The sequence below is a fragment of the Gymnoscopelus microlampas genome (assembly GCF_963454915.1).
Source record: "Gymnoscopelus microlampas genome assembly, chromosome: 8".
Classification (NCBI taxonomy): domain Eukaryota; kingdom Metazoa; phylum Chordata; class Actinopteri; order Myctophiformes; family Myctophidae; genus Gymnoscopelus; species Gymnoscopelus microlampas.
In genome coordinates, this window is record NC_139945.1 from 58,358,314 (window position 1) to 58,383,356 (window position 25,043).

The 25,043-nt window shown below is 41.7% G+C and overlaps 1 protein-coding gene across 2 annotated transcripts; it reads left to right on the plus strand.

Moving 5' to 3' along the window:
* Window positions 1–1,056: 1,056 nt before the first annotated feature.
* On the plus strand, window positions 1,057–25,043 carry setdb2 (SET domain bifurcated histone lysine methyltransferase 2). Of its 2 annotated transcripts, none has more exons than XR_014601297.1 (11): window positions 1,057–1,292; window positions 3,851–3,964; window positions 4,938–5,045; window positions 6,793–6,965; window positions 7,439–7,717; window positions 16,088–16,416; window positions 18,221–18,390; window positions 18,754–18,977; window positions 19,506–19,643; window positions 23,164–23,247; window positions 24,222–24,272. XR_014601297.1 is itself a non-coding variant. In XM_084064474.1 (11 exons), the coding sequence occupies exons 1-11, from the start codon at window positions 1,271–1,273 to the stop codon at window positions 24,358–24,360; spliced, it is 1,785 nt and encodes a 594-aa protein (XP_083920600.1). In that variant the 5' UTR covers window positions 1,057–1,270; the 3' UTR covers window positions 24,361–25,043. The 2 variants fall into 2 exon arrangements, 1 of the variants encoding a protein (XP_083920600.1); XM_084064474.1 differs by having other exon boundaries at window positions 23,159–23,247; window positions 24,222–25,043.

Sequence of the window (25,043 nt, forward strand, 5' to 3'; positions counted from 1 at the left end):
TGAGGCCAAGAAGTAGCCTTACAAGTTTGTTTTGGGATGTTTGGAGCCTTGTTTTTAAGGCCTTGGAGGTGTTGTGATACCATGAAGTACATGCATAATCGTAATGACCTTGTATGAGGGCCACTGCAAGAGTCTTCAGAGTCTTCTTACTGACTTTACGATCAATACTCCGCAAATAGCGTGTTTTTTTGTGGACCGTTTTGATCGTTTTTTCAGCATTTTTGTCACCAGAGAGGTCAGCCTCCAAGATAGAGCCCAGGTAGGTAATTTCGTTTTTTCTTTTGATGATATCATCACCCGCTTTGATCGTGAAGCTCTCTGCCTTTCTGAGGTTAGGAGTGGACCCAAAGAGGATGCATTCCGTTTTGCCCAGGTGTAATGAGAGCTTGTTGTCGGAGAGCCAGATGCAGATCTTGTTGAGTTCAGAGCTGAGAGTTTTCTCAACCTGCAGCCTGTCCCTGTCCGAGACTAGCAGGGCCGAGTCATCTGCGAACAGGAACAGGTTGCAGTCGCAGGCTGACGACATGTCATTCACATATATCAGGAACAGTAAGGGTCCTAGTATACTTCCTTGGGGAACACCACAAGTCACTGGGAGGGGGGGGGGACTGGGTGCCGTTTACTTCCACCACTTGCTCCCTCCCTTCCAGGTAGGATCTCATCCAGTTCACTGACGTGTCATCAAAACCTATTGCTTTGATCTTATTGATCATAATCGGGTGATTAACGGTGTCAAAAGCAATCTATGTGAAACTTTAACTTTTGAGCAAACATAAAAAAAAAAAAAACACAAATCACTTTTTAAAATAGATAATTATATCAATGTTTTTAAATACACCTGAACTGAACTCTATTTTATTTAAACTACTTAATCAGCCGTATGCAAAAAAGAAAAAGAAAAAAGGAGCCGATCTACAAGCTCGCATCGCGGCACGCTGTAAGCTTGTAGATCGGCAATTTTTTTTTTACAGTTAACATTTTCACCCGGACGACTTTACACGTGGCCACAACACAGACAGACAGGATGTAGCCGTGACGTCATTTCCTTAAGGAAGATAAACAAATGGTTTGGAAAAAAAACTAAAACGGTGCCGCGCTTTATTTACGTCAACACTAGTACTGCGTTACTGTATTACTGTTACTACTCCAGTATCCGTTACATGTAACGTTTTGTCACGTCAACTCAAGCGTCGCTGTATCGCTGGGTACTTCCTGAGCGTTACAGAGTAAATGGTACAGTGGCTGCTAGCCTGCTAGCATCGTAGCACACATGGAGGATCCATTGGAAGTTGGTAAGACTAATACATCAATAGGGTTACCCAGTGTAGCCATGGTTCACATGACGCTCGTCTGTCACCAGCGTCATGGCGCTACTTGCACCTGCTTTTTGAACGTTTTACATTTACAACCAGTACATCTACATAAAGGTTCAGATTTCAAATATAAAGTGCTGACCCCACGGCCATGGATGTCACAAGTTAAAACGCCTGGGTCTAAGTACCCGTATCTTCCGTATTGTTCAATAAAAAGCTATTTAATCCGACCGCCAGCCATTTTCTATTTTCTTTAATTGTTTCTTATAATGTATCTGGGTGCAATACACCTCCCAACCGATAGGGGTGCGCAGTTGAAAGCATATGGAGAGAATTCGGAGAAAATGCCTGGTGATCGGATTAAAACGCTTTTTATTCAACAATACGGAAGATACGGGTACTTAGACCCAGGCGTTTTAACTTGTTACATCCATGGCCATGGGGTCAGCACTTTATATTTGAAATCTGAAAGTTTATGTAGTAGATGTAATGGTTGTAAATGTAACCTTTAAAAAAACAGGAACAAGTAGCGCCATGACTGTCATGGTATGACAGTCATGTTTCAGGGCTAGGTACAGTGGTGGAAAAAGCACTACATGTTTTAAATGTAAGTAAAAGTATCAATACTGCAATATAGAAATACTCTGTTCCAATTAAAAGTCCGGAATTCAAAATGTACTTGAGTAAAAGTACAAAAGTATTGGCATCAAATCAAAATGTACTTATTCATTATGCAGAATGTACCATTTCACGTTTTGAAATGTATGAACATCTTTTGAAAATAGCAGATAGTTTTGTAATAATAATCTAAATCTATAAAGTAACTAGTAACTAAAGTTTTCAAATAATTGTAGTGGAGTAGAAGTAAAAGTATTGGTAAATACTCAAGTAAAGTACAAATACCCTAGATGTACTTAAGTACAGTACTTGAGTACATGTACTTAGTTACTTTCCACCACTGGTACTCCCCAAAATGATCATATTTGAACTGAGGACCCCCCACCCTGGAATTGTAGGAGTTGAGGCATTACATTTAGTTTGACTCTGTTCCACAGATCAATATTGTGAAAATAGCAGATCTACAAGCTCACGGCATTGTGAGATTGTAGATCGGCTATTTTCACAATTTTTGCCTCTTTCTTATATTACTATTTGACAATTTGGCCAATGTTTGACCAGTATTTCTAGTATAGTTTGTTTATTACTGTACGTTTGATGCAGTAATGTTTTTTTTTTTTTTTAAGTTCTTAAAAGTCCTTAAATTGTCACTTTACTGTCATCTGGGGACCCCAGCCGATCTACAAGCTCACAATGCGTTGCGATGCGACACATTGTGAGCTTGTAGATCTGCTGTTTTCAAATGGTCAAAATGTAAATAGGGCTGAAGTGGTTAATGTATGTTTTGTAATAATAATCAAAATCTACAAAGTCTAGTAACTAAAGTTTTCAAATAATTGTGGTGAAGTAAAAGTACAATATTTGCCTCTGAGATGTAGTGGAGTAGGAGCAGAAGTAAAAGTAATTGTAATTTGGAAATACTCCAGTAAAGTAAAACTACCTCAACATACATTGTACTTAAGTACAGTACTTGAGTATTGTAATAGTATAGCAGAAGCAGACGTGAAGTCCACATACCAGCTCCGGCAGCGTGATAAAACCCGGTTCCGGAAACGGTTCCAAATGTGATGGAACCGATTCCGGTTCCTCAGTGTTGGATCCGGATACTCCGGTTCCGGATCCCAACCCAATAGTAATGGTGAGTATTTTATGTGTGTGTGCTCCTTCTTACCTCCGGGCTATGGTCGATGCTTACACCCCTGCCCGACCACTTCGGTCTGCCGCCACGGGGCGACTGGTTGCCTCGTCGCTCAGTGGTCCTTCTGGTCGATCTACACGGTCACAGCTTTTTTCTGTTCTGGCCCCACAGTGGTGGAATTAACTCCCCACTGATGTCAGGACAGCAGAGTCACTGCCCATCTTTCGCCGCAGGCTGAAAACCCACCTCTTCAGGAAACGCTACCCTTCCTCTTCGCCTTGCCTACTTGTTGTTAACTAATTGTACAAACTCTTGTTTTATTGGATCTTGTTTATTCGATACTTATTTGTTTTAGCTCTTGCTCATTTGATTTTCCTATTTGTCTCATCTGTTTGATAAAGTAGGTAGCACATATATTGCACTTTTACCTTGTAAAAGTGCAATATATGTGCATTCTCTTGTTTTAGAAGAGAATGCACTTAAGACTTCTGGTGATTAGTACTTTCGTTCCCTACCTATGTTGAATGCACTTATTGTAAGTCGCTTTAGATAAAAGTGTCTGCTAGACTGTAATTGTGTGTGTGTGTGTGTGTGTGTGTGTGTGTGTGTGTGTGTGTGTGTGTGTGTGTGTGTGTGTGTGTGTGTGTGTGTGTGTGTGTGTGTGTGTGTGTGTGTGTGTGTGTGTGTGTGTGTGTGCGTGCGTGCGTGCGTGCGTGCGTGCGTGCGTTTATGTGGAGTGTGCAGTAACGTTGTGTATTTTGTGTGCATTGTGTATGTGTAGAGAGGGCCAGGGCCTTCTGGTCGGGCGTGGACGTGGAACAGGTGTTTGACGAGCTGGACGAATGTCTGTGTCACCTGAGATACAGCATCACCCACCACACCGCTACTGACACGGGTAAACACACACACACACACACACACACACACACACACACACACACACACACACACACACACACACACACACACACACACACACACACGGATGACATGGATTTGAAAATCTTAGATTTGAGAACATTCAACTTATACGCAATCAAATAAATGAAAAATATACAACTTAAAATTAAGGGATATTTCACTTTCAAAACAAATCTGGGTCATTTTATCGTTTACTCAGGCTTTTGTGAGTCCCCCAGACAGTTTTTAAGTTGCTTGATTCAGTATTTACATATTTGATATTCATTTCATCAGACACGCCCCCTTCCTTTACAAACCCATCATAACCTCAAACTCCATTTTTAACATGTTAGATTCATCAAAAACACGTCCTTGGTTCAGGTGACTCATCCTGCTCTCCTACTACGTGAGGGGGCTGTGTTTTTTCGATTACTTTTTTCATTTATTACATTTTTGTATTGTATTGAATTTTTTTCATTTTCCCAAAACAATATTCAAAATAAATGAAAAAATGTATTGAAAAAACACGGTCTCCTCACGTATTAGAAGGACAATATCAGTCACCAGAACCAAGAACGGGTGTTTCCGATTAATCTAACATGGTTAAAATGCAGTTTGAAGTTACAACATACAGTTTGTATAGGAAGGGGGCGTGTCTGATAAAGTGAATATCAAATATCTAAATACTGAATCAAGCCACTTCAAAACAGTCCGGGGTGCTCCCAAAAGCCTGTCTAGACGATAAAATGACCCAATTACTTTTTGAAAGTGAAATATCCCTTTAAGTAATAAACTGCAATATATGAAAAGAACATTTAAGTCTAATTATATGAACATTGAACATTGGTCAAAAAAAGGGACCTACTAACCTCATGTCCAGGGGGTTTACATGATGCAATCACATTACTTATGGACCGAATGCACTACTGTTGGATGAACAGGATGTAATGAGATTACTGTGTTAACAGAATACCTTCGTGCTCTGGATGTCATCACATCACTGGAGATCGAAGGGAGCAGCCGAACGGAACCCGACCAGAACAACGCTAGCATCTACCCTGTTGTCATCAGTACAGGTACCTGTCTGTCTGTCTAAGATATGTCTGTCTGTCTGTGTACTGTAGGTACAGAGAAAGCCATTCTCTAGTTGTATTTACTGTATGTAATAATGGTGAGGTTTAACTATCATTTAGGGGACCCCCTGGAACGCCCTCAAGGACCCCAGGGGGTCCCCGGACCACACATTGAGAACCAGTGTATAGTGTACATGTTTACCAACATTGGTATTGTCAGCTTCAAATGTATAGTTTGAATTGGCAGCCCTTTATAAACCAGTTATTTAGAGCCACCTGCTGGTGAAATTGAGAACGACAAGGGAATGTGTGTCGACTAACTTTTTTCACTGACGAAAACTATATCAAAACTAAGCTATGATGACTAAAACTAATACTAAATATATTGACAATTTTGTCAACAAATAAAAACTAGACAAAAATGTTATAGGGAGGGACTTAGTGGAGAAGAGATCCAGTAGAACGAAAATGTCATGTTTGGTTGCGCTCGGGTGTTGCACTCTGAAAATAGCAGATCTACAAGCTCACAACTGCAACGCGTTGTGAGCTTGTAGATCTGCTATTTTCAGCATGCAACCAAGTGTAAAACTCAGCCATTACGACGCCATCAAGGCCTGCCAAAATATATTTGTGTCGACAAAATCAACTTAGTCGACTAAAATCTTATAACATTCAGTTGACTAAAACTAGACTAAAACTAAAGCTTTTCAGATGACTAAAATATGACTAAAACTAAACAAAAATGCATTCAAAAGACTATAGCTGGTTAATGTTAAAACCGATTACTGATTCATATTGGTTCATCTTTACACCCCAGGTCGGTAGATGGATAGATGGATGGATGGAGAAAGCCACACCTTGTGTACTTTTAAAATACAAGGGTACAATGGTTAAAAATATGACATGTGACCATTGATACCTTGTAAATCTTAGATATTTCAAATGAGGCTTTAGATATTCTATTGTTTAGGTATTAGACTTTGGGAGGTATGTGGGTTTTTAGTTGGGTTTAAACTAGGTATGGTATTCTTAAAATGAGTTTTTAGGCAGTTAGGCATGTCCTTTCTGTTTTTGTCATTGTCGTTGTTTTGGTGTATTCTCTATGTGGGACTACGGATGGAAATGAGCTTATAGCTAAATCTGGCATATTTACATGAAATGTTTATTGATTGATGTTGCATTAATGTGCACTGCACCGGAATTTTCAAAAGATTGTTATACATGTGAAAACTTGAAATGGGACGTTGTGTATAATGAGTACTTTCTACTTTTGGTTCTTTAAGTACATTTTGATACCAACACTTTTAGTATTTCTACATTGCAGTATTGATAAGTCGCTTTGGATAAAAGCGTCTGCTAAATGACTGTAATGTAATGATACTTTTACTCAAGTAAAACATTTCAGTACTTTTTCCACCACTGGTTCTCAGTACTACAGTAACCATAGTAAACATTGGGAACATGTTACCTTGCAGTGGTTCTTGGTACCACAGTAACCATAGTAAGCAGTGTGAACATGTTACCTTGCAGTGGTTCTTGGTACCACAGTAACCATATTAAGCAGTGTGAACATGTTACCTTGCAGTGGTTCTTGGTACCACAGTAACCATAGTAAGCAGTGTGAACATGTTACCTTGCAGTGGTTCTTGGTACCACAGTAATCATAGTAAGCAGTGTGAACATGTTACCTTGCAGTGGTTCTTGGTACCACAGTAACCATAGTAAGCAGTGGGAACATGTTACCTTGCAGTCGGAGCGTCTCGGGTAGAAGGAGGACCGTCTTCTTTCTCTTCTCCCCTCTCTCCTGTCCTGCTGACTAATGGCCTGGTGGAGCCTCCGTCGCCTCCTGTTGACCACAAAGAAGAACCCATGCCGCCACTGACTCTGCTGCTGCCTCAATACGAACCCCATGACTGCACCCCGGTACTGTCTGTCTGTCTGTCTGTCTGTCTGTCTGCATTGTTTATGTAGGCTAGCCGTCAGTGAATTTAAAGTTGAGCTAAATTGTTAATCGCAATTGTTTGAGCGACAATCAGTGTTGTAAAGTAACTACCGGTAAGTAAAATGTTGAGGTACTTTTACTTTACTGGAGTATCTCCAAATTTCAATACTTTTACTTTTAGTCCACTACAATCATTTGAAAACTTCTGTTACTAGTTACTTTGCAGATATAAATGATTGTATTATAAAACATACATTAACCACTTCAGCCCTATTTTATACATAGGCTACAACGTGTCGTGATGCGACGCTTTGTGAGCTTGTAGATCGGCTATTTTCAAACATTTTAGTACTTTTACTTTTGGTACTTTCAATTATATTTTGATGCCAATACTTTTGTACTTTTACTCAAGTAACATTTTAAACACAGGCCTTTTACTCCTCTCCTCTATCAGGCCTGTATGTCCAGATGTAACAGTGTATCTCTGTGGGGGGAGAATCCTCTGCGGCTTCCGGAATCCTGCGGCTTCAAGAGGCTGAGCGGCTTGCGGCCTGTGGGCGGGGCCTCGGAGCAGGAAGGGGAGGAGCCAGAGGACGGGGAGGACGGCGACGAGCCGGAGGCCGGCGCGGTGGTGCCAGACGTCGTCTACAAAGCCCCCTGCGGCGCGGGCCTGCGCAACCACGAGGACGTGATGCACTTCCTGCTCGTGACGGACAGTTTCCGCGCACTGCAGGTTGGCAGTGTTCATTTTGACAGCAGATTTTGATTTAGTTTTATATCATAGTCTTTTGAATTTTCATCATATTTTAGTCATCTGAAATGTTGTACTTTTAGTTTCAATGCCTGATTTTACACTTGGTTGGATGCTGAAAATAGACGATCTACAAGCTCACAAGGCGTCGCAGCGCGACCCGTTGTGAGCTTGTAGATCTTCTATTTTCAGAGCGCAACACCCGAGCGCAACCAAACAGAAAATGACTTGTCTTAGTTCTACTGGATCTCTTCTCCAATAGTACCTCCTTAACATTTCAGTCCAGTTTTTATTTGTTGACCAATATTTGTCGATATATTCTTAGTTTTAGTCATCATATCGTAGCTTAGTTTTTATTTAGTTTTCGTCAGTGAAAACAGGTAGTCGACGAACATTTTTCGTCATAGTTTTTAGTCGACAAAATTAACACTGCAGGTTGGTGCCGCCACGATTACAAAATTTAAGTTGATGATTTAATTGTCATTGAAATAATTGCGATTAACGATTTAATTGTGTTTTGGGGATTGGACAGTAGAACTTGTTATGAATAAAATTAGCCTTTTAGGCTTCGTAATCAAAAATTTCACAGGGCAGATATGACGACTAACTTTTTTTTTAGCTAAAAAAAAACCTGTGGCGAGGTGAAAAAGTAAGTGCGCTTTCCGTTCACATGGCGAAACATGGTATTTTTACGCTGGGCTGGTGGACAGAGACTCCGCCCCGATCGGAATGTCTGTTGTCTGAGCGACGTGCACATATCGCCGGTGTGTTTATAAACGATTGGACTTGCGATCATAATGGGAAGACATTTTTTTTCGAACATTTTAAAGTTATAAAAAACACTAAATCGCTGGCAGTGGCCAAACACAGCCAGAAATAAGTCTGGCAGAGAATGAGTTAACAGAGATAAAAACACATCTAGCTCAGATTTATTCTCCCAGACTGTGTCTTTTGGGTGAAAACGAGCCATTTTATTATTATTTTTTTTTATCCCGCGATTTTTGTAATCCATCTTTTTTTCACCCGATGCCAATTTCCTAAGTGATCCTGGGCGCTACACCAGCCCTACACCAGCACTACACCAGTCCCCCACAGCCTGGGGATGCCAGGGCCGAGCTCAAGCTTCCTTCAGTGCATGAGAGCCAACTGATCTTCTTGTCACCTGACAGGGGGAGTTTCCCCGGTAGGACGTAGCGCGTGGAAGGAACACGTTATTCCAACCAGTTCCCTTCCCCTCCATCAGGCGCCCCGGCTGTCATGGGGGAGGCGGTATAGTGACCAGGATTACTACATGTTTTTGTGAGGGTATTAACTACCCTGGGAGACACGGGGAGAACATGCAAACTCCACACAGAGTAGGCCCTTTCGCCAACCCCACCTAGGGTATGGGCGCTGATGACGCGGAGGAGAAGACACGCCCACAGCGCCCACAGCGTCCCCGGCGGGAATCGAACCCAGGACCTTCTTGCTGTGAGGCGGCAGCGCTACCAACTGCGCCACCGTGCCCCAAAACGAGCCATTTTCAACTGCTGATAACAACAGAACGGACGATCGCGCTTACAATGTTTTTGTTCTGGTGGATAGAAGAGAGACTCGTCTTAATACAGAGACATCGTTTGTTTATATCCGGGTTGAAAAAAAAAATTGCTGAATCGTCAAAAAGACTCAAAGTAAGGTAAAACCGCTGGCAGTGGCGGATTAATTCATTAACACATTGACTGCCAGAATTATTTCAGATTTTTTGCAGTTTTCTGCCAGAGATTTTTCATTGGAAAAAAAAAAGTACTCAGGAGCCGAGATACAAACTTTTAAAGTTTTAAGTTAACAAGGAAGTGGATGAGAGTAAAGATCTTCGAAAATTCATATCTCCTTGGTCTTTGGGTCAAATTTAAAAAAAAAAAAGTAAAAAAAAAAAAAGCAGATCTTGGCAGGCAAGTGATGAAAAGCTAAAAACGAGTTAAGTCGTTCTAGGCAGTCAATGTGTTAATACCTGCCAGTGATAAATGTGTTAAAAATAACTTGTCTTCATGGAAGGAGGCGGGCGCGGCCAAAAATCTTGACAATATATTTGCGCTAAAAAAGCAATAATATGTGAACAGCTCCGCAGTCCTTTAAGCTCGAGTTATACTTCGCCGCACAGCGGGTCACGTGTCAAAAACAGCAGTTCTACAAGCTCACAACAAGTCCCGGACACGGCGCATTGTGAGCTTGTAGATCTGCCATTTTCGGCGCACAACCTTGTCGCACGACGAAGTATACATTCGGCTGTGACCATAGGCAACACGTGCAGTGTCTGGTTACTATAGTAACGTGACTGCACGCTGTCAATGAACAAACCGAGATGAGGCAGCAAGACTGTATTTCTGCTGCCCTGCACCAATCTCACTCTCTCACTGACCCAAACTTGTTTAGACGACGAAGAATTGTAAAACATATCACTTCATAGGATATTCTTTTAGGACTAAGCTAAGATCACAGGGTAGGAGATGAAGTGAAGTTGAAGCAGAACAGCCAACCTCTTTTTTAAATTTGGACAAATAATAAATTGTGCCACTGCGGGATAAATCTAACCTGACTCCGCCAGATGGGGCAGTATTGAGTTCACAGGTTCACAATACAGCCTCCATCTGGGATCGCTCAGAGATTAGAGCTCACACCGAAACGCTCCTCGTCGAACCAATCAGTGGCAGCTAAGGCCGGGATCTTGGCGAGACCGGATGTGACGCCATCAAGAAGTGCCTATTGCATTGTAGTTCTTTCACGATTCATAGTGGATGAATAGTGTACAAAAGAACTACTACTGGTGCAGCTACCATCATGTAGACACATCAATATGATTGGTTGGAGTTAGCACGCCCAGGAGGTGATAGACAGATGGTCCCATCCAATCACCTGCCAAGCAGCTTGAAAAACAGCTGGCAGCAGTTCGGCTACCGAGATCCCAGATGGAAGTAGGTTGCGAAACAGGTTAGGATAAATCACCTGCCCTCCCCTGTAACTAAAGAAACTCGCAACACGTTTCGGTTTGTGAGTGAACTCACATTTCAAATGAGTTTTGTAGCCTAGACTCGTCAGAAATAAGCATGCCTTATAATCATTATTAGAATAGCCCAAATTGATCAACATTTCGCGTACGCTTTGTATTGCGCTTTATATTTAATTTGGTATACGTATATATATATATTGTCGGCCAATAAAAACAATCGATGATTGGACTCATCCAATCACCGATTGACAATATATTCACCGATGTACAGTATATATATATCATCGATGTTGAACGACATGCAAAATCCCAAATATGCTCTGCCTCGTTGGTTCATACCTAGTCTGGGAGACTTCGGCTCAGAGCCTGGACAGCAGGGGCGCAGCCACTGCGTTCTGATTCAAATCAATAGCCAATGAAGACAAGGGGGCGGGATCCACATGCAGTGGGTGTTGCATGTAAATAGGAGCGACGGGAAGCAATTTCTCCTTGAGAAATTGCGGCCGCCATTGTTTTGTACTGCTGTTTGCCTCTCGTCGGACTGTTTAGAAGAGTTGCACAGCTCTCAGACCGGTAAGAGGCGTGTCCGCTCAGATTCTGAGCGTAAGTTACATCCCGCCCACAAATACAGGGGTTTTGGCCCAGAAGTTCCTCGCCCCTCCCGTTTGTATGCGAGAGCTGGCGAAAACTTCTGGGAACTCAGATTAGTTCATACCAGACCAAAGCCCGGCCAGGGGGCTAATCGTGGTAGCAGATATTATATGGCCCGCGGCTTCCTTCCTAAAATGTATTAGTCATGTGAAATTCATACATTTGAAGTTTCTCAGTGATTTGAAACCTTTTCTGTTAACTTGAAAACGCTCAAAGTCGCTGGCAGTGGCTTGACACTTTTCTGAAAAACTCTGGCAGTGAGAGTTAATTGTTCACTATATTTCTTTCAGCAATATTTAGGCTCTGTAGGCTCAGTAGCGAACCACACCGGAAGGGAGCGCCGTTAGCGAGAGTTAGCCAAAATGGCTAATTAGACATTTGGCACTTACTATGTCTTTGCAGTCACTCGCGGTAATGTCCGTATTCCATATACTTGGTTCCGCGTGACCAAAAGGAAAATCAAAAATTTAGAAGCTGGGTAAGAACTAAAAAACTTCTGTCAGTCCATGCGTCGGGTCTAAAACGTCCGGGTGCAGCCGGCAGTGTTGGCAGATTGTAAGTGAGAAATAAGCAACCAGGTCTATGAAAACAAGCCCAAACAAAGTGACTAGGTCACATGAGCAGACTAACTATATATAATCTTATAATAATAATATTAATAATCATATACATATAATGAATCATCATATATTTTATTAATAATCATAATACAATAATAATAATCCTAAATATAGCTGCAAGCAGCGATAATACGGGGCCAGTGAATAGAGAGAGAGAGAGACAGACATGGAAACGGAATAGATTGAAGAGAGAGAGAGTGACATGGAAACAATAGATTGATGAGAGAGAGAGATGGAAACATAATGGTTTGATTGGACATCTCAACCTACTGCCATTAACAGGATTCGAACTCTCAACCTTCAGACTAATAGGCTGCAACACTACCTATAGTGCTATAGCTTTGTCCAGGCTGATATTGTCTGTTGAAGATCATAAACTCTTGCCTTCTTTCATGAACCAAGCCCCTGTTTCACTAACACTAAGATCACTCGTTCACAAACCATTTACCAATGAAGAAATTGTACATCTCCTCAGAACCAAAACTAGTGAAAGTAGCCGATCTACAAGCTCACAAACCATGAAAAGTTGTGAGATTGTAAATCAGCTATTTTCAGAATGAAGTATGTCATACGTTGAAAAAACGTACTCTCAAATAAGCATTTCAGGTTATCTTTACCATTTGCACATGTATTCATTGATACAGTCATGTTGTTTGCAATTCAACTTAAATTAAGTCTGCATCAAGTGAGGCTTGAACTGGCGACCTTGAGATTGTGAGGCATTCATTTAAGGGAGACGCCATTGGCCCAACAGACAAGTAACTGTGAAAAAGGAGATCACACAGATGATACAGTTTCACGCAAATAGCTGAAAAATCCTGGGTTTAAGTGTTTTTCAAACTGCTCAAAATTGCGGACAATCTAAGGGTGGAGCTTACTGGTCAAAGCGATAGATGTGTTCCTCATGAGTCAAGGCACAAGTGTAAGCAAGTTTCACGACTTGCGGCCAAACGAGGCATGACTTTTGCCTGTTTAAAGTTTGCATTTTCAAAAAATTGCTATAGCGCCCCCCTTTGGCCAATTGGAGTGAGATTGGTTTCAGTGATATTTGGAATGACTCTCTACATTACTGCAACGTTTCAAAGAAATGTGAGTCTGCATGTATGTTTTAGGCACAGATGAATAATTTTCATAAAACTGTAATAGTTAAAATCTATCTCCTCCTGGGATTTTTGAGCAATCTGCACGAAACGTTTAACACTTGAACTTTGGACCACTGCCTACAAAAAATTCCAACGGATTTTCCATAAGTGAAAAAATGCAGAAGTTAGGAGCCAATGACTGTTTTTCATATAATTCAAAATGGTGGGCGATCTAAAGGTCAGAGGTCAAAAGTCAGACCACGAAAGTTGTCAGGCATGAAGAGACGCATGTGTGTATCGAAGTTTCATGGTTGTAGGTCAAACAGGGCATGAGTTGTACCTCTTCAAAGTTGGCACTTTCAATTGAGTGCTATAGCGCCACCCTTTGACGAATGAGTGTGAGAATTATTTCTTGGTAGTTTTTCATGAGCATCTACCATATGGCCGAGTTTCGTAAAAAGCGTATGCACGGTTAAAGGAGACATCCGGTCATTTTAAGTGTTATGTTTGATGTGTGTCAAATCACTTACCAACGTAGAAATGAAAATCGCATTACTCCACAGATCCCCCTATCGACCCCCACCGTTGGCATAATAGGAGTCGCCAGCATAGCAGCAATTCGCCTATTTTAACAAATGTAAAGTCTGTTTTTTTCTCCTAGTACTCATTGTGGAGTCCCATGATAATGTAACAGGCGCTAAAACTCCCGACAAGCTAACGGCTAATAACAGAACGAGCTAACGCTGGGGCTGCTTATCTCTCTGCATGGCAGCCCCAGGTTGCCAGGTCGGGAGAGAAACCAGCAACCAGCATTAGCTCGTTCTGTTATTAGCCGTTAGCTTGTCGGGAGTTTTAGCGCCTGTTACGTTATCATGGGACTCCACAATGAGTACTAGAAGCAAAAAAACAATGAGTACTAGAAGCAAAAAAACAGACTTTGCATTTGTTAAAATAGGCGAATTGCTGCTATGCGGGCGACTCCTATTATGCCAACGGTGGGGGTCGATAGGGGGATCTGTGGAGTAACGCGATTTTCATTTCTACGTTGGTAAGTGATTTGACACACATCAAACATAACACTTAAAATGACCGGATGTCTCCTTTAAGCCAGAACTGGCAAAAACAAGTATTTTTCAAACTGCTCAAAATTGCGGAAAATCTAAGGGCGGAGCTTAATGGTCAAATCGATACGTGTGTTCCTCATGAGTCAAGGCACATGTGTAAGCAAGTTTCACGACTTTCGGCCAAACGAGGCATGACTTATGCCTGTTTAAAGTCTGCCTTTTCAAAAAATTGCTATAGCGCCCCCTTTTGGCCAATTGGAGTAAGATTGGTTTCAGTGATATTTGGAATGACCCTGTACATTTCTGCAAAGTTTCAAAGAAATGTGAGTCTGCATGTATGTTTTAGGCACAGATGAATAATTTTCATAAAACTGTAATAGTTAAAATCTATCTCCTCCTGGGATTTTTGAGCAATCTGCACGAAACGTTTAACACTTGAACTTTGGTCCACTGCCTACAAAAATTTTCAACGGATTTTCCATAAGTGAAAAAATGCAGAAGTTAGGAGCCAATGACTGTTTTTCATATAATTCAAAATGGTGGGAGATTTAAAGGTCAGAGGTCAAAAGTCAGAGGGTGAAAGTTGTTCAGCATGAGGAGACGCATATGTGTATCCAAGTTTCATGGCTGTAGGTCAAACAGGGCATGAGTTGTACCTGTTCAAAGTTGGCATTTTCAATTGAGTGCTATAGCGCCACCTTTGGACGAAAGATTGTGAGAATTATTTCTTGATCGTTTTTCATGACCATCTACCATATGGCCGAGTTTCGTAAAAAGCGACAGCACAGTTCAGCCAGAACTGCGAAAAGTGGCAGAAGAAAAAGAAGAAGTGACAGAATACTGCCAATAACAAAACAGGTCCAGAGCTGAGCTCTGGCCCCGTAATAACCAACATGAAAAATAAATTGTGATACGATCGTAGATCGTGATTCTGCCTCAAAAAACATTTTTATGTGATATTTTTTTCATATTGCCCACCCATAGAGTTAAAAATAATAGAGAGGGCACCCGATATCCCCTCCCATCCACTTGCATTGAGTTGCTCACACAGCTCATGGGCCGAAATCACCCTTTCTTCCGGGTTGTGAAATGTGGTGGGCGAGGCCTATGTGGGGCCTCTGCCCTAAATAGGCCAGAGACGCGCTTTGCGTCACAGAAGTGCGCAGCCCCGTGCGCAAGCTCGTGCGCACGCTCGTAAGTCAAGCCCATTGGTCGAAACCGTTTTCGCTCGTTCATGTGGAAGCCCCAGGCCGTTTTAAGCTGCAGTACCATGAATGTCCAGCATGTCCATTTGGCTTCAATGAAACCACTGGGTTCTGGGGGCTTGTGCACACCCCTATGAATAGTTATATCAGCATGCCCATATATTGGTTATATATGGTATATACTGATGACATATACTGATGAAATCAGGGATCTCCATATATGGGAATAAAAGGGACATGGACTGACAAATACAGAGATCTCCATATATCATATATGGCCATAAAAGGGACAAGGACTGACAGACACACAGTTCTCCATATATGGTTATATCAGTCACATCGGCGGTGGCACGTAGGTGTTGAACTCCAGACGTAACTTCTAGTACTGCACAACGACAGTGTCTTACACCAAGAGCAGATCTACAAGCTTACCTTCATGACACGGTGTAAGCTTGTAGATCTACATTGTACAATGTAGTCACTTGTTCATCCTGGCTACATTGTTTTCTTATTGGCAAACGACAGCCCTGCATGATGGAGTCAATACATTATGCTTTGGTGCACTAGAAGCACTCCTACCTGTATCATTCCTATTACCAGCTGCAATTTCTTTTCAGTTTTGTACTAGTATCATTACTGTTTAGTAGTACTCTGGCATCCTATAGTTTCTATAGTTTCAACAATGTACATATTAATGCCTACATTGTAAATTGTACTCTTACCAGCATCATCCCTGTTAACCAGGTGGATTTCTTCAGCTTCAACCTCGCCGTTCGACTGGACCCCCCTCGCCTGGCCGTGGCGCGTCCCCCAGAGAAGGACCTGAGCCAGGGCCTGGAGCCCACGGCGGTGGAGCTGTGTCCGGCGCCTAACGGCTCGCGGCCCAAAGAGTTCCGCTACCGCAAGGACCGCTGGCCGCACGGCTGCTTCCTGGGCCGCGGGCCACAGCTTTACGACACCTGCTGCGACTGCACCGACGGATGCAGCGACCCCAAGACCTGCTCGTGCATGGCTCTGACCACAGGAGGGCGTCACTACTCCTATAACAGACTGACCGAGCCTGTTCCTGAAGGGTAGGTCTGTCTGTCTGTCTTTCTGTCTGTCTGTCATCCATGTGAGTCTGTCTGTCTGTTATTTATGAAGCTGTATATTGTAATTACGTTCATAATGCAATATAGACATGTTCAAAAACACATTTATACAACATCATTATAATGCATTATAATCTGCTTATAACACTTTAAAGGTAGGGTAAGTGATATTTTTTGGTTAAAACAAAAAGTATTTTGTTAAAAGGTTAAAATACTATATTCTGATCATTGCTGTAGAGTGTTTTTTCAGTAACAGATGTCTCCCTGTCTCTCCAGCTCTTTAATAAACAGAAAATACATTTTTCGGTAGGTGTCAAAATCTCAGCCAATCAGGAGAAAGTACCCATTTTTAAGCTTAATTTGTATAGTGTTCCAGTTCCAATTTTGCCTCCTCATTTCTTAGTGTCATCACTTCCAATTTCACTTGTTTAATCTGTATCCTGATTGAGTTCTCTATCCTGATTGGATAAAATTGGAAATGAAAATGCATTTTCTGTTTAATAAAGAGGTGGAGAGACAAGGAGACTCCTTTTTCTGAACAAACACTCTATAGCAATGAATACTGTCAGAATATAGAGCTATTTAACACTTATTTTAACCAAAGCAAATCACTTACCCTACCTTTAACTCTAAAGTATAGTTATAATGACTCAAATAACAATAATCAATAAACACATTATGAAGCATTTTATAATGACTTATAGCCTGCTTATACCCTGTATAATTACAGTTGTAAGCACTCACAAGTACTCATTTTATAATGACATATCATCTGTTTTTACATCCGGAGACGTATAAGTATCATCATAATACAGTATAATTACTGATCACTCACAGATCACTCACTTTTGGGAAGGATCATAGTGCGTTGTAATTCTCATAGTTGTGACACAAAATAATATTAACAACAACAATAATGCATTATAGTGGGATTATAGTCACTATACGTACATTGTCATTGTGTGTTTTTAACCCCATTAGTAAAGTATAAGAATACAATAATCCATTCAAGAACAAGGTGTTTCTACCTACACATCCATGGATATAATAGCCTCTATGCACAGCAGCCATATTGGAAAGAAATTGGGCCTCATTTCCTTCACAGGTGTTACCAATGAAACTAATGAAGGCTCTGTTCCATTCTGGTCAAACAGCGTCTGGGTGCTGATATTGTGCATGTTGGCTCACTGGAAACACTCTGCTACACCAGTGGGTCTCAAAGTGGGGTCCAGGGACCCTCATGGGTCCTTGAGGGGGTTCCAAATGGCCCCCTCAAATGGCCCCAAATGGAACCAAATGGTCCATTTTGTTCCGTTTGTACGCTCATGGGGGTCCTTGAAATTAAAACGTTTGAGAACCACTGTGCTACACTAAATGGAACAGAGCCTTCATTAGTATCATTAGACCTGTGAAGGAGGTAAGGAAGAGGCCCAATTTCTTTCCAATATGGCTGCTGTGCATAGAGCCTATTACTTGTGACTTATAATTACACTGTAATGCATTTATAACAGTGATTATGTTACATTTTAACATTATTACAATGTATTACAACTATGTTACTGTGAGTTAACAGCAATTATAAAGTATTATAATACTTGACCTTATGAGTCATTATACGATTAATTATTATGTGTTCTGATTATTGTTATATGAGTATGTATGAGTTATTATTATAACTGTATACAGTTATGCAACACCATCATGTAATATTTGGTGTGTGTGTGTGTGTGTGTGTGTGTGTGTGTGTGCGTGTGCGCGCGCGCGCGCATGTGTGTATATATAACAGTGTGTATGAGTGTGGGGCGTGGTGTGGCTGCATCAGGTCCAGGTGTCAGAACCGGTTAGTCCAGAGAGGACTGACGGTCCGGCTCCAGGTATTCCAGACCGCCAGCCGGGGCTGGGGGGTGCGCTGCCGCGATGACCTGGACCGCGGTACCTTCATCTGCACGTATGCAGGTACCTGACTGTCTGTCTGACTGTTTTTCTGTATATGTCTGTCTGTCTGTCTGTCTATATCTGTCTGTCTGTCTGTCTGTCTGTCTGTCTGTCTGTCTGTCTGTCTGTCTGTATGTATGTATGTATGTCTGTATCTGCCTGTCTGTCTGTATGTCTGTATCTGCCTGTCTGTCTGTCTGTCTATATCTATCAGACTGTCTGTCTATGTCTGTCTGTCTGTCTGTCTGTCTGTCTGTCTGTCTGTCTGTCTGTCTGTGTCTGTCTGTCTATATTTGTCTATATCTGTCTTTCTGTCTGTCTGTCTATCCTCATAAAACCATCTCCACCCCTTTTTCTCTCTCTTTCTCTCCCCCCCCCCTCTAGGTCTAGCGTTAATGAGGGGGCGGGATCCAGACAAAGCCCCGCCCCTCAAGCAGGCGAGGGCGGAGCTCCCGTCGGACGACGAGGTGGAGGTGGTCACCGAGTGGCTGGCGCCCGCGGCGGCCACAGAGGCCAGGAGGCGGAGCGACGTGCAGGAGGCCCCGCCCACCTCGTCCCCCCTGGCCTCGCTCCACGTCCCTGTCATCCAGAGACCCTCAGAGACACAGGTCTGATAAGATAAGATTTAACCCATTAAGACCCGAGGCTGATTCTACAAATGCCTTCTAAATCAGTAGTTCTCAAACTTTTTCCTACCAAGGACCCCCAAAATGATATGTATTTGGCCGTGGACCCCCCCCCCCCCCCCCATCTGAAAATGTTTTGTGCCAGGGACCCCAGAAGAGAAGATTTATGTTAAAATAATCAAAATTATAAAAAAAATATTCAAACTCTTTTAGAGACACTAAGTAGGAGACTCAAAGAGTCTCCTACTTAGTGTCCTTATTGACCGATGACCCGTTCATCAAATTATTTGCTCAGGAATGCGAAAAAAAGAAAAAAAAACATGAATTCATGGTGTGTACTGTAATTGATAGAAAAGAAGGCATTTTTTTGTGTGAGCTACTCCTTTAAAGCCTGATTTCTTTAATTGTATTTTAGTTAACTGAAATGTTTTTCTAGTTTTAGTTGTTTGATTAATTTTAGTTAATTAATTATAATAAGCCTGTGTGTAACGCATGACGTTTTCTCTTCAGTCTCAAACGCACTGCACATCGGCTGACCAATCAGGGGAGGAGACGGCCGTTGCTAAGGCACCGGTGAAGCCAATCAGAGCAGAGGACATGTACTTCCTGGACGCCAGCAAGGAAGGAAACGTGGGGAGGTTCATTAACGTGAGGATACTTTTGATTAAACTTAAATGAAAGTGGGCTGGGTCATGAGGAAACTTTACGATTTACAATTGAAGCATTTAGCAGACAATCTTCATCCAGATCGACTTACAGTAAGCAAGGTAAACACATACATCAAATGTAGAGAGACAGCCTAGTGCCTCAGTAAACTAGGATCACAGGTAAGCCAGTGACAGTAATACAGTAAGCATGGACTCTAGTCATTAAACAAGGCAACTAGTCAAATAGAGTGAGGCACTGCCAAGGACGCAGAGAGCATTTATCAACTAAGGGGGACACATGCACGCAAAGCGTTTTTTTAACTTAATTATTTTCGCTTTTTGTTACTTAAATTAGGTTATTTCGGTTAATTTGTTGTAGATCTGTGACTATGTCTATATTCGACAGGCAACTTTATCAGAATAATAAATGAGCATTCAGCATTGATTAACCTACGTCTTGATGTTGTCTCCTCCACTCTTGTAGCAAGCTCATTAAGTTATTTCCAAATTACATCTATCAGACCACGAGCAAACAAAGTACCAACAAAGTACTCCATGACTACAGATGGGGAATCTTCTGGTAAGCGTTAATAAGCACAACATCCTTATCTGCAGAGATTAAAAGCCCACGCTTAATTTGCCATAAACAAAAAGTTCAAGGGACCGGGTTGTTTATCTTTGACAGACTCCAGGGCTCCACCATAGAGTTAAGGGCTCCACCCCTTCCCCCAGCCCGCACACGTGTAAAGAGCAAGGTGACATAGGGTGATTATTTTTAACTTGAGAGAAACCGGTTTATTAGGTCCAAATTTGTGTTATGGGAGTATCAAGTATTGCCTTCAAATCCACAGACACAACCACACCGTGAAGAAAGAAGGCTTATATTCACCTGTTTCTTGGCTGTGTGTTTTCCACTTCCTGTCGGATTTCATTGGATATCATTAGTCATCTGACCGGTTTCATTGGATTTCATTGGATCAAAAGACAGGAAGTGGAACACAGTGAAAAGCCTAGGAAACAGGTGGATAAACATAGACATATAGAGCATAAATACTCGATGCATTTTTCCCATTGACTTTTCCAAAAATGTTTATACCAATCAATTTAAGCCTAGAATCAAGCTATCCAGGATAGCGGTGAATCATGACCATAAAACCTTTTTTTCTGTGATTTTATTTTTATTTTATATTTAATGATATGATATACTATATTTAATAAATACCCTTTGTTTTGCCGTTTTCAAAAAAGTTTTTTCACAGAATCAAACGTTTTATGGTCATGATTCACCGCTATCCTGGATAGCTTGATTCTAGGCTTAAATTAATTTATATAAATATTTTTGTAAAAGTCAATGGGAAAAATGCATTGAGTATTTACTCCCGGCACCAGGAAGTGGGCGGGAACTGCGACGCTCTATAAAGGTAGACGCCTCGTTTGGCTCTGAAGTGTATGTATGGCGGACGCACTTCCGCTTCTGGGGGGCAGCTGGAAATTTCCGTGTGCGTCACAGAAGGGGGCGTTCAGTAGGCCAATCAGACGCAGGTGGGGGCGGGACAACTAGATTCTGACAAGTCCTGGAAAAGCTGTGATTGGCCAGTGCCCGTTCCCCCCGGAAATATGGTGGCCACCATACCAAGCATGTCGCTCCAATGAACTGCAGAGGCCAATGAGGTATCTAGGTTTCTATATCTGTGTGGATAAACCCCACAAACAGGCCACAGCTTAATTACACGCACCTGCATGCATTCTGTAATTAAGGCCCCTAGCAGCAGCTACAGTACTTGAGTAAATGTACTTAGTTACTTTACACCACTGGCAGCTGGTAATCTTAAAAGCAGTCCAGGCAGGCTCACACATAGACAGGAGTCAGGACAAACGGCCTCACGATTCAAGTGGCAGATTTAGACATGCGTGTCTAAATCTGTGTTTTAAGAAACTAAAATTGTTGTATGAGTTATTTAGTATTTCATAATTATTTTATTACTTGAATTTAAGACCGGCACAACTCAGGCAGCCCACTTACTTTCCAACTCAGACAGCTGTTTTAGGACCCCTCCCACTACGCAGCAAAGATAGTACATCTGCAAGCTCACAACCCATAGCACTGCAACGCGATGTGAGCTTGTAGATTAGTTATTTTTGGTACACATTGCCGGTGCGGAAGTAATGGCAGTGTTGCTGTTTTTCTGCAGTTTTTTTTCTTTTTTCTTCATCCCAGAAGTGGGGGGGATACCACCCCCCCCCCCAATGGAACTGAGGTACGTCTCTATAAAGAGTCTCGGACGTGTGGACGTTTTAGTGAAGTACTGGACCTGGTACAGTACAGGACTGGTCGTTATTTAGTTACCAGGGGGTGGTGGTCCTGATGTGATTTTCTTTTTTCTTGTGCCCTCTTGGGGTTCCGAAAACACCCCAAACGAAAGAGAGATTGAGCAACTATGATCTATTTTGCATGACTAAATCATCATTTTAACCATTAACCGATTCTTTTTTCTCTCTCGCACTCCCATTGTCTCTCTCCTTACCTCCTTCCCAGCCAGCAGCTTATTCAAATAGAACACAGTGTTGTGTTTGTACCAAAATGACAGCCGTGACTCACGGCTGTCATTTCGGTATAAACAGGCCCACCATAATAACAGAATGTCACTGATATTCATTTCTGAGCCATGCTGTAAACTACTAAACAACCTGTCTGACTGTTCAGAGCTTGTGCGCCCCGCGTGTAAAGTAAACAGCGGACAGGTCGGCAGACGCTGATTCGTGATGGCAATAAAGCATTTTAAAAAGCCTTTAAAAGGCCTATTTTATTTTTTAAATAGGCCTATTTTATTTTATTCCCCAACCCAGTCACATTTTTTATGTATATGAATAACGTGACAGGCTTTTATTTTTTCTCCCTCATTCCCCCCTCCTGTTGTTTGTCCCGTGGTTCTATAGGTACGTCGACATACACCACAAGTGGCCGGAAGCTCCATCCACTATATGGGGAAAATCCATATAATGGGAGTGGATGGAACTTCCGCCCACTTGTTGGGTATATGTAAACGTACCTACTACGTCCAATTAAAGAGTTTGATGGGAAGTAAACAGAAGTGGGAGATACCAAGTCGAGTCACCATACAGCGTAAACTTGATATAGAAAGTGGAGTAAAACACTATGAAAAACCAAAAAGAATAACATTTTTAAAATACAAAATTCAACAAATAAAAGTTGTATGACCCCCCCTAAAGGCAAAATGATGGCTTCCCCTAGGGCTCAAAAAATGTTTGATGACCCTCCCCCTCTTCTGGGCCATACCAACTTCGGGTAAATAACGACCAGTCCCTAAGTGAGTGGGAAGGGTTATAGGGTTGAAGAAACTAGAACCTCTAACTTTGAATCTGCTGAAACTTGTCAGTTGTTGACATTCGACCTATACACGACCGATCTGTGTGTGTGTGTGTGTGTGTGTGTGTGTGTGTGTGTGTGTGTGTGTGTGTGTGTGTGTGTGTGTGTGTGTGTGTGTGTCTCTGCAGCGCAGCTGTGATCCAAACCTGTTCGTCCAGAACGTTTTCACAGACACACACGACCCAGGGTTCCCTGTGATCTGCTTCTTTACCAGCAGGTAAAAGACACACACGCACAGCAGGTTTGACAGGTTTTGGGCACGCAGAAGTGAGATGATGCTTGAAAAGTTACCTCAACAAGCTGTTTATTCAAGTGTTGTTTAGGGTTATTTGTTTTAAAGCTTTGCAAGTGTAATATTGTTTCCTTTTCAGACTTTTATAAAAAATGTACGTCAGAATATTCTTCCATAAAACCCTAATGTCTCTGATGTTTCATAAAAGCAAAGAACAGCAAGAGCAAGAACATAGGTTTAGAATTATAATAGATAAACAATTCTACACATTGTGCAAATTGTTTAGGGAACAGCGTTGGTGTGGAGGACTCCTTTGACACTGTTTCACAAATCACACACACACACACACACACACACACACACACACACACACACACACACACACACACACCTGTTGTGAGATTCGTTTTTGCTTTAATCCCTGGCCGGGCGGGTGATCGAAGCCAGCAGAGCCTTTGCCCATGTTGCCCAGTCATGCACACGCACGCATTGCTATACTTGAGGACATGAACATTTGTGGACACGCATTTTTGGAATGCCATTCTCACCCTTGTTGACTTCGACCTAATAAACACAACTTTTTTTCCTTTTATTCACAGTGAACAGACAGTGGTACAATAACACCCGCTCCCTCCATATTTTGAACTGAACCACAGCGCTCACTGCTCATGCGTATAACCCCAGTGTGGGATGGGTAGTACAGTAAAGTGTACAATAGAGGAGCAACATAAGTTAACCCTAACGCCGAAGTCGACGCATTGTGAGCTTGTAGATAAACTATTTTTGGTGCACAACACTTTACGTGCAACAACGTAAAAAAGGCATAACTCCATCCCCAACCTAACTAATACCTAACCTGAACCTTTGTCCAATTCTATTATACTGTGAGGACACTCAAGCATAGTAATACAAACGCACGCACGCACACACACACTTAATGTGGTGTGTTGTCTCCGCAGGGCGTTGGAGGCAGGGACAGAGCTGACCTGGAACTATTCCTCTGACACAGGAAGTACACCTTCAGACCAGGAAGTGGCATGTCAGTGCGGGAGTGACATTTGCCGGGGGCAGCTGTTTTCAAAACAAGAAGCTGTGTAGTGTTAGGGTTAGCAATGTAACTTTACACGTTAACTAAACGTTGACAATGTTACATTGACTTTATGTTTAGCACCGTTGACTTTACGTTGACTTTACGTTTAGTTACTACAGAATGTTGTAATGATAACGATAACATTGTAATATTATCGCTATTACGTTAACGAAACATTAACATTGTTACGTTAACAGAACGGTAACATTTGTATGTTAACATTACTGAGTGAAAACGCTCGGAACCGCTGGCAAGGTCGGCTATAGACAATGTTTTACTCTAGCGGTTAATGAGTTAACGAAACATTAACATTGTTATGTTAACGTTATGGTTAGTGTTGAAACTTCACACTGCTGTAATAAAGGTGCCATAAGTGATTTTAGTTTTTTTGTTAAAACAAAATGTTTTTTTGTTAAACAAAACGTTATTCCATATTCTGAACCACTGTAGTTAAGGGCAGCACTTAGAATATTCGGATAGCTTTTTGTAACCACTCAGAGTAATGTAATGTATTGGTTTTGCAATTCAAGCAATTATTCACTAAAGGTAATCTAGAAATATTCTAATGCCGATAATCTCATAATCTAATGTGTTACCCAACAGAAGCTGTTTGACCTTATGTTAGCATTGACATGCTGAATTATTACATATTTTTTACTATTGAAACTTTTCATCGTTGTACTTTGTAATA